This window comes from Micropterus salmoides, unplaced genomic scaffold, assembly GCF_014851395.1.
Source record: "Micropterus salmoides isolate LMB-PRFRI ecotype aquatic unplaced genomic scaffold, ASM1485139v1 Ms_hic_scaffold_9, whole genome shotgun sequence".
Taxonomy (NCBI): domain Eukaryota; kingdom Metazoa; phylum Chordata; class Actinopteri; order Centrarchiformes; family Centrarchidae; genus Micropterus; species Micropterus salmoides.
This window is the reverse complement of record NW_024044681.1, coordinates 11227290-11238245: the sequence shown is the minus strand read 5'-3', so window position 1 is coordinate 11238245 and position 10956 is coordinate 11227290. Positions and strand designations below refer to the sequence as shown.

General features: G+C 38.9%; 1 protein-coding gene across 2 annotated transcripts in view; it reads right to left on the bottom strand.

Annotated features, from left to right (window-relative positions):
• Window positions 1-3507: 3507 nt before the first annotated feature.
• Window positions 3508-10956, bottom strand: part of tmem132e (transmembrane protein 132E) — a 356184-nt gene continuing 348735 nt past the window's right edge. For both annotated transcript variants that reach the window (XM_038708730.1, XM_038708729.1), the window contains exon 9: window positions 3508-8033. In XM_038708730.1, coding sequence (XP_038564658.1) covers window positions 6963-8033 — 1071 coding nt within the window. In that variant the 3' untranslated portion in view covers window positions 3508-6962. The remainder of the gene's footprint in view (window positions 8034-10956) is intronic.

Below are 10956 nucleotides of genomic sequence, written 5' to 3'. Positions count from 1 at the left end.
TTAATCATCTTGAAACACATTTCCGTTCGTCATCAGTGCTGATCAAATGTGAGTGTGATCTTCATTGCACTCAAGTAGTTGAAGAAGTGTTGAAATTTACTTTTTTGGCATATCAACTTTCCTTCAACCTTTCTGTCTATTTCTATTTCAGGCAGTGATTTCTTACCGTATCTCTCCAGAGAAGGAACTTTAACTTATGAGGATATATATATACATGGATAGAGAAATGCTAACAGCACAGCTAGAGTAAGAGTTTTACCAGTCATGAACAGCTGAAGCCCTTACCTAAAATGCAACATGTCTTGTCTCAGTATTGCATTCTGGTCTATGGAGGCAGCTGTCAGTGTGAAGCTGTAATCTCTGCCTCTCCTATGATGGATTTCTCCCTGTATGATTGTTGAACGCCCGTGATAATGGTAAGTCTAGAAAGAAGCTTCTGTCTTTGATTCGGAGCGAGTGACACAGAAACCTGACATTTACTGTTGATGTTTTATATAGTTAAAGATATTTCTGCTGTCAGGCTCCATTGTAGCTGCTCTGGAAACATCTTGACATGAGATCACAGTCTCCTGACTGGCCTGTTATCCACAGGAATAAAATAAAAACATTACAAAACATAAAAATAGGACCACCACCAGCTGCTTTGGTTGTTTAGTTTCTCTTTTGGTTTCAGCATTTCATGTATAAAATGTAAAGAACCAATAACCATAACCAATTCAATTTACTGTACTGATTCCTGAAACTTTTCTCAGGTCACCTGACTCACAAAACTTCAGCTTATTCAGAATGGTGCCACTATTGTCCTAAAATAAGACCAAGAAAACGGACCACATCACATCAGTTCTCAGGTCTCTTCACTGGCTCCCAGTGTGTCATATAAATACTTTAAAGTACTGCTGCTTGTCTATAAATCTCTCAATGACTTAGGACCAAAATCCATCTCTGAATGTCTTTTACTCTAGGAACCTTCATGGAGAAGCAGAATTTACTTACTGTGCACCACTGAGCTTGAACAAAGTTTCAGATGATATATATTGCACTGACCTTGACCATCTTTAAATCCAGAACACGTGTGTTTTGCTTTGCCTTTGACTAAACCTTAAATACTTATCATGAAACATCTTCCTATCCTGTATTTATGTCTTTGTGCTTAACATTTTGTTTCCTTTACAAAAGGTGTCTATTCTTCTAGTAAGCATTTTAACAGTAATATTTACTATTTATGCTGTTTTTCGTAAATGTTTTCATGGATCTAAGCACTTTGAATTGCCATTGCGTATGAAATGCTACACAAATAAACTTGCCTTGCATCCAGGCATTGAAAACTGTATCTATGCACTTAGTCTTGAAACGTTCAGGTTTTCTCAAGCAGATAGGCTCCTCCTAAGTGGTTTGATGCGAAGACTGGTTTCGGAGGAGCCCCACTGCAGAACAGACCCTTTATTACAGGTTAGGTAAGGCATAAATGGCTGGTATGCTCACAGAGGGCCTGCAGATTGATTCACTCAGAGTCACCCCTGCACTCCGCATTCAAACAAATTACCACTGAGCTGAAATTATTCCAATGCTGAAATGCCACTGACATCCGGCATCAGAAAAATAATATGTTAAACCAGAGAAGTCCTGTTATTACCAGAGGTGCACTCATACTGTTTGCCTGACCATAAAATGTGTAATTAAATGTATCAGGTGAAGTAGATTATTAGTCTACAGTGAAATGACAAAATAACATCCATATAGTAGCATTATCTAAGCCATAACAGGGGAATTTATGTAGCTAAAATTCATAAATTCAAAAAGTTTCACTTGTCACTGAGTAGTTTCTTTTGAATATGAAATTATTTAATTACTGGTGTCTTTAATCAGTTTGAGTAGTCTTGCTGCTATTAAGGGTTTGCTAGAATCTCCATGGAGATATTAATCCACGTTGTTGCATTGTGACCTTTAAATTATTACTGTGTGGAGGGTGTGTAAGATATGTTATCATTGCAGGGTAGTAGTAGGGGTTGTTGTGGTTATTTTTCTTTATATTTTAGATAACCAAGACAAAAGAAGCAGCAAAAAGCAGCCCTTTAACACAACACTGTAATGTCCAGTACTGTACAGGAGGATGTTTAACAGTAGCGGCTGACAGGAGCTACAGTGTTGAGGCCACTGCTGGAGCACAGACCCCCTGGCACTTACTCTCTTACATACAAATGGATACAACTTGTCAGCTCCTTTCAGTCTGGGCTTTAGTGTTTATTTTTTATAAAAGGTATTTTATTATACTGATAACAACAAAAGTATTTTAATAAACCTGAACGTGACTGTAAAAGCAGTTGAGAGATTGATGAGCAATATTTGTGTTTTCCTTTTTCACTGATATGACAATTCTAGCTTGTGCCGTGTAAGTCCGATCAACACTTACACATTGCTTTTCAGTAAAACTGAATGTGGCTCAAACAATGGACTCCTCAATTTTGAAGATGTTGAATTTGAGCTTTTATGAAGAACTGATAAGTGAAACTTTTTGTTTTGGATGGAAAGAAGCCAATTTCACCCATATCTCTATATGTGTCCTCCACTGAGTCGAAGCTGTTTTTAACCACATACCTACCTCTTTTGGATGTATTTGGCTGAAATCTGGTAAACAGAAGAAGCAGCAGATAATCCAGATTTCTTATTGTTTTTCCACATACAACTGTGTGAAGATTTTTCTAAACCGTATTATTTTCCAATGTATTATGAAAGACTTTGCCACTGGCTATCAGATGTCAGCATCTGTCACCTCAGTCCTTATAAACCCACTACTACTTTCTCCTAACGATCTGTGTGCCTTACCTGAGTTCAAAAAGGCTTTGATCTTAGCTGCCCAAATGAAGTGAACTACAGGAGTAAACACTCCAGACGTGAAGTAAACAGCTCCAAGTATGGATTGAGCGGATGGGAGCTGCTGGATGAGTAGCTGTGCAGTACAGTAGGTTCATACACCTATCAATCTGCTGGATCTTTATGCTGCTGTGTAATACTGCCAGAGAAAATGATGGAAGGCCCTTCAGACTGGGCACAGTGAGGGGTGAACAGTAGTGATCCATGAACTTCAAACACTGGTAGGACTCAAGCCAGGATCTAACAACCCTGGCAGGGACACATGCATGGGCAAAGGTGTCAGAGCTGCATACTGTATTGTTAAAATAAAGTAAAAATATATATTCTTATGTAATCAACCTCCTCTCTTGTCTTGACTTCACTAGATTTGACACGACCCATATGATAAAATAGGTTTTTGTTTAAATATCTTTTTAAAAAATATTATTTTACAAAAATGTATAAATCAGATATGTTCGTGATTTTTTTTGTACCAATCCTCTTTTGAGATATTATGTGCCCAGTGAGCCAAACTCCTTCAAGGTCAGTGCTCCTTCATATATGAAGCTACTGTGGTTAATTGCTTATAAAATCCTTGCTTACATTACTTAACATAACGTTTGAAAAATAATCAAAAGTAAAAATGACACAAAGGCATTGTATTGCATTTTCTTTAGTACTTTACATATAACGGGAAAATACAAGGGTTTGTTTTCAAGAGAATACAGGAAATTTAACAGTGCTCTGTACATTAACATATTATTGTGAGTGTAGTGAGCCAGGGGGGAAGGGGGGCAGAAAGGAACAATTCAAGATGTTCAATTACATGTTGTCAGAAGAGAAGTTTCTATTAGCAGCTTGAAGAAAATCACAAAATGATCAATACCCTCACCGTCACCAAAGAAGCATTACAAAAAAAGACTTTAAAAGCACAGAGGAAGGAGAAGTTCGATGTGAAAGTGAGGTTAAAAAAAAAAAATTTTTTTTAGAGACAGATCATAATGGGCAAAATATTTACATACTGTGACAGTAAACTGAAAAATCTAAACAAAACAAAACGTATGAAAAGAGTGTGTAAAGCTGCTATTAGATACTTAGGCTGTTATAGAAGTGTCACCAGATTCGGCTGACCACATTAACACTAACACTAACTAACATTAAACAGCCAAGTTTAGTTAAGAATCCTACATTCATCCTGAAAAACCATCATTTAAAGTTAAAACTGAAAAACTTCCAGCTGGCTGCTACTTCTCTTAATTTCATGGCAAATCATGTTGATGCTGTGACTGGAGGATGGGCTTGGGCTGTCAAAAATAACGTCTCATCTCTTAAGATGTTAACACAGATTGAATATTATTAAACACTAGAATCAGGTCATTATTCATTTCAACCACATGGAACAAAGAGAGGGCATGCAGTAAACCAAATCCTTAAAGTCCCAATCCAGGATTTATGAGAATATCAAATGTGGGTCTATATACATGTAGAATATTGAAAGGTATGGTTTACTGACAGAAAATAATCTCATGGCAGCTTTGAGATAAGTGAAAAATAATTAAAGCCGGTTTTGCTCCAGTATTTACAATGTAAGTGAACCACTTCCATCTTTAGATCACATTTAACGCTTGTGTTTAGCTGTCCCATATGGTCAGTTAATGAATAAGGAGCTCAGGAAACACATTTTAAAAGCAAATATAAAATGTCTTTAGTTCAATGTTTTTGTCTGATATAAAGCTGTTTTTTTGAAGTGAAACAGCACTGCCTCAAAGAGAACAATTCTGGATTGGGTCTTAAATAAGGCTGTAGGGGTTGAAAAGCAGGTATGATGGCAACAAAATGTTTTGAGTGACAGTTTAGAGTAGTAAATAGAGCTTACTCTCATTATCACCAGAGAGGAAGCAAATAATGTTAGTTTCCTCATAGGATCATTAAAATCTCAGTCAGTTAACATAAAAGAAAAATCCAAGCCCTTAGATGCAGTAGAGAATTAAAGGAAAGTGACGTGAAAAGTATTTTTTATCTCATGGTTGCTTCAATAGTACTGAAAAGAACTTGTTTCATGTGAGATCAGAGCTGGAATAACATCAACCTTCAAACGTCATTTCCAGTCTTCCACTCTAGTAATTAAAAAATAAAGCAAAGCCTACACTAACAGGGCAACTGCAATTACAAATACTATTAGCTCTGCTGTCATCATGCTCTCAGTCCCTACGTGTCTGGCTGCCTCGCAATGTTTTGGATGAAATCAGATATTTTATGCTCTTTCTAAAACTGCCAGATCTTTCCTTTTTCTGCTTCAGTGTAGTTTAAAACCCATGTCAGTAAACCTTTAAAAGCTTAACACAGCAATTAACACTTGCTGCACAAGAAAACCTGCAAATTATATCCACTGTCTATGCTGTTTTCAGTCACTTTGATTTGTCAGTAAAGTCAGTTAGCATCCTGAGATACTTTTACATGCTGTCAAAACCACACCCTTGGCAGCAGCACAACTCATCTGACACTAGCAACACAAATGATTTCTTTACCAGTAAGAGCTACTAGTTTCTCACTCAGTCCATTTAATTCAGAGAAAGCCTCCAAAGTATGTTCACTGGAATAGATTAAACTAAATAGGGACTACATAGTTGTTAGAGTGTGTTAACAATTAACATGACAACATGGGATGGCCATGATATAAAAAAAGATGGAGCAAAATCAATAATTTATCCAATAATCTTCTTTTTGGGGGGATGGCATTTTCCTTCAGAGTTTAGAGGATCTCGTGTTCAGTGAGAATGTATCAGTGTTTCCAACTAGTACATCATACTTTACTTTTATTTTCCTTAAGGCTGAGGCCAGTCTAACTTGAGGAAGGGAAATAAATGATCAAAATATGAAATCTGTTACAATTCTGATGCATAGCAAATCCCCATGTTCAACAGTCAAATGTGATACTACTTTGTTAAGAAGCTACAGCTCCGTCATGATTATATTATGTCATTACTGAGGGGAACCTTCTACTCACCACAAGACTTCAACCTGCTTCCCACTCTTCTAGCTTGGAGCTACTTGTTGAACATTTGAGAGGCGACTCTGGCTCAATATGGTATATACATACTGTATACTAGAGAGGAATGTCTGCGTGTATGTAGGCCTGACATGACATGCGGGTAATGCTTGGTAATATATTTACTTTAGTAATGTGTATGAATGATTATATAATTACAATACAAACATTTACAAATTTGGAAAAAGTTGCTGATTGTGCCTCAAGATCCCCTTCCATGCAAAGAACGTTAGAGATCCTCACAATTCACAAGCTCTTTTCTAATACCTCATGCTTGAGATTAGTTGTAGTATTTTACATCTTACTACACTGTCTCTAGCCATAGTGAGAAAACAGGGTGTCTGCACTGATATAAGAAGTGAACTGTGACCATTTTTATAAGGCATTAGATTTGTTCAGGACCAGGAGGACTAGTAGTAGGGCACTGCTTTTGACTACCTATGAAATGTAGAAAAATGTATGGAATGAACATGAGTACAAATCATGAGTTGAGTGCTGCACCAAGAACAACAATGAAGAAAGTTTTGCCATTAAAAGAACGCTTTTCCTACTTTGGCAAAAACAAAAGGATTTTTTTAACATAGCTTTCATGAGAGTCTTTGACAGTTTTGTGTTCATCAAAGGCCTCTTTGTTGGAGTAGGTACAGAACTGAAGAGTCCCTCTGAGCCAGCAAAAACACAGCCAATACCAAACCTCTGCAACAATCCTGTCCATATCAGGCTTTCTCTAGAGTCAAATCCTGATGTGCAAGCTGGAGCAGCTCTCACACCTGGCCATGGCACAGCTTTCCAGTGAAATATGTTTCCTATAGCCAAGATTTACAGATTTCTCTAGTGATTGAGATCCCTCTGGTCAAGTCTTTGGCTTCCTCGCATTCTCTTCTGTGTGAGCGTGTATGAGATTACAGCACTGTGCAAACTAAATGGAACACACCCTAACCAAAACAACAGTTGGCCTTTTAGTCTGTGAAAAATTATCTTTCACTTAGGTGAAAAAGAGAAAAATAGAAAGGAACATTTCTTTAGAAAGCTGAGAGTGGTGCTTCACGCTGCACCTCTTATCTCAGGCTATTTCTTTTATTCTGCGCATGTAATCATGCAGTTCCTCTGGGTCTTGAAAGCCCATATCCTGGCAAACCCACTGAATGTCCTCTTCATCTGCTATGGGGATGGAGTTATAGGGCAGCTCTTCTGTGGGAAGGGTGGTAAAGGTGGTAAACTTGACTCTCTTGCGCTTGGAAGTGGGGGAACTGGCATCCTCACCGTTCTCTTTCGTAGAGCCCCCAGAGCTGCCGTCACCCCGCCCATGTACCTGGCTTTGAACGCTAGTCTGGGAACTGCCGCTACTGTGGTGGTCCCCGTGGCAGCAAGTCTGTACGCCTTCCAAAGGGTTACTGGGACTTTCTACCTGCTGTGGTGACAAATCACATTGGGCCCTCAGTGGCTGTCCATTTCCCAGGAACACCCAGTGATGGGAATGATCCATATTAGCTTGACCCTCAGGTGGGATCCGCTTATGGCGGTATTTAAGCACGAAGACGATGCAGTTGATGAGAAACACTAAAATGGCCAGACAGAAGACTCCCAGTAGAGCATACATGCCAATCTCAAGGTCAGTCATGTTACGAGGTGAATGCACAAAGTCGTCTTCCTCCTCTTCATCACTCTCAGTTGGTCGCTCCTGATTGCTAATGGTGGGGAAATTGGTGTAATCAATGGGAACACTGGCAGGCTGCTCATTAGATGTCTCATAAATTCTTCCACTGATGTTCGGATCAATGATTGGACGCCTGGTAACGGGCGCCAGCTCAATCTCACCCTCTGTGGTTGCCTCTTCCTCAGAGTCATCCTCTGGGCCAAAGCGGACCTTGACATAAACTGCAGCAGATGCGATGACGCTTTTGCGTTTGGTCTTCTGGCAGGCCTCACAGATGGTCATCTCTACACGCACCAACTCGCCAGATCCCTCCCCTTCTGCCACCACCACAGGCCAGCGTTGCTGAGGCTCCTGGGATACCGACACAACTTTGTCATCCACTGTGGAAGCATTGAGGTTGTAGTCTTTGGGATCAAAATAAGTCAGAGTGGCAGCTGTGTTGTCACTGAAAAGCATCCAGACAGACAAACTGGCCTCCTGTCAGACAAAGAGAGAGAAATACAGTTATATTGGTAGTTACTTCACTTTAAAAATCAAACTTTGAAGAGTAGCAGGTATTTGAGTATTTGCCAGTATCATAACATAAATTCACATGGTTGTATGTCCTCGGGAAGTTAACATTTAACAACAAGGACTGCTAAATGTATTTGATTCCTATGGAATCAGAAGTAGTCTGAACTTATGACTTAATAGGAAGGGGGAAATAAGCTCTCCAGAGGATGTGCTTGCCAAATTCTGCGTTTTCTAACAGCGAGTTCATGAGAAAAAGTTTTACAAGTTATTAAAAAAATCCAAAATCTCTGCTGAAACTTGGCAGCGGACAGTACAGGTCCAAGAGCAAAATAATCAGTACCAATGTTTGTGTGTGGGTACACCTGCATACCAGTCTACCTGTGTGCACAGGAGGGAGGCCTGGAGGGAGGGAGTGGGATATTTCTTTGGTTGGATACTTTCTGACAAACCTTTGCAATTAATTCTACTTTATTCTTACATTTGAACTATTTGTGCTTATTGATCAATATTGATAAATTAAGTTTTTGCCAAGTAAATTAAGAAAATAAATTAATGTGTGCTAAATTTTGTGTGCCCAAAAAACTGATTGTGCATCCAAAGGACAAACGTCTCTTTAGACATAACTGTATAGAGTTTCAGAGGTCGACCAGTGATGGAGGTTGACCATTAATGTCGTAACACAGGTTTACCTTGAGATTTTAAGTTAATTTAATACTGTCTTGATTATCAGGATGGCAGACAAATTTTGGGCATTAGAGTGACCAATAGTGTGAAGGAAAGGTAGAAAAGCAATACAATTCCCACCCCAAATAGAAAAGTTACATATAGCTGCTTTAATAATTTTTCTCATGTGTGTATGATAACTTCCGCAAGTAAACAACATGCTGCATTAAGTATTAGTAAGATAATTTCAAAAAGCTGTGCCTTGCGTCTATGTCTCTCCAAAAAATATTTCAGTAGCTCAGATCCCATTCTTTCATGGCATTGACCATGATTTGGAAATCTGTTACCAGCTGAGCCTTTGAAGTTCTGGACTTGGTCCAATCCCTAAATCTCCAGAGCTTTTGTGAACATGTGCAATACCCTGTGCTCAGTACAAGCCTTGACACGCACGCAAATAGCCTGCTTGTGATGTGCACACCAGCAAACCACTTTCAAGCACGGAGAAGGAAGGGGTGGCAGGAATGACTGCGTTGTCCTGAAGGTTACAACACAGCTCCACTCTACAGCACAGACTGATAAGGCACATACACTAGCAGCATGTGCTTCGAATGATGAGCTCCAGTTTGTGTCTTCATGTGTTTTTATTGAGTGTGATCTTCTCATTTTGTACTTTCTGTCACTCTTCACTGTCTATACTCCCCTATAGAGAATCTGGGAAAAATGCCCAAATTCCTGCATGCTGGTTACCTGACAACATTCATCTGATGCAGAGTAAACCGCAAACACTGGTGTCCATGTAATCAAGGGTGCGTTTGACTCCCTTTGTTCATAGCTTGCTTAAACATCAGCAACCAGACATTACGAGAGCTGACAAAGAGGTAAACTTTTGTCACTAAAACAAAGTCCGTCTGTTGTTCTGTTGTTATTGCAAAGCGTAAATACACACCCAGTCTTTTCGGGACAAAAATCCCTTTGGGTTTAGTTCAGAGCAGACTACCATGATGTGACGATATTCCACAATGAGCAAAAGCTCTATCATCTCAGCATGACAGAATGAAGACAGCCTTTGATATGGATGATTTAAATAATACATTGAATATGGCATATCGGTTTTTATGAGTTGACTCTGCCATGAAAAGGCTGATATAGGGGGATAAAGGCAGTGAATGGGTGTTTCAACACTGAGGAAACAATTGGCACATGCTTTTCTATGCTGATCCAATGCTGGAAATGTATGCATGTAGAGGAGATGATTTTGTTTTGGGTAAAGAATTGCAAAGCCATTTTAATTGAAAAGGCAATTCGGGCATGAAAGACTTGATGAGACCCCGAGGGCTTTCTGCATTATGTCGATATTATTTTTTTCATCTAGATTATAGCTTACCTTATCATCAACAAACAATCTCCACAATTAATGTAATCTGTGCATTTCCATAAAGTAATGTGTATTAGGATGAAGTGTCCCATCTTTGATTTTCCCATTTTCGGATTTTTGGTTTATGGTGTATGGGAATATATGTGGATGTAAATTGAAAATAAACAGATTGGATTATAAAATATGCATATGCAGAAAAACTCCCCGGGAAATATTATTTGGAGACATTTGCATCAACTTGTAATGTAATAATACTATCCAGATTCATTTATACCTTATTAGGCTGCTCATTAAAGAAGTAACAGTAAGTCATAGCAACAGAAATGGTTTATGATGAACCTTCAAGTACTGAAGCCTTTGATTCGTTCTGAAAGGCTTGAACTTTGTCAAATGGAAAAGAAAATGATGCAAAGAGACCTTGATTGTTCAACTCTCTCCATGCATAGTTTATGTGTTCATTCATTTCTAGAGTAATAGAGGACATTTAGAAAGTTTTCCTGTGAAACAGAATCAAATGGCTTGAAATAGCTGCAGTAGTCCTCTGAGAGCTTTGCCGGCAGAGGAATTGGCTGCCTTTTATGGCCCGGCCTTGGAGAGCACTTAGGACAATACATTACAATAATTAAATTTCAAGGTGGCCAAGAAGCGGAAAGCAAGAAAAATTGGAATTTAATGCTCGCTTCTCTCTCACTGATGCTTGATGTGGTTGTCGTTGCATTTTTAGCAACTCGCAGGCCAATGAAAGGGCAAAGCAGAGCAAAAAGAACACACACACACACACACAGACACTACATCCCCCTAGGTGAAGCAGGGCTGGTAATTAATTCCTTGCAGATAATTGCAGAGATC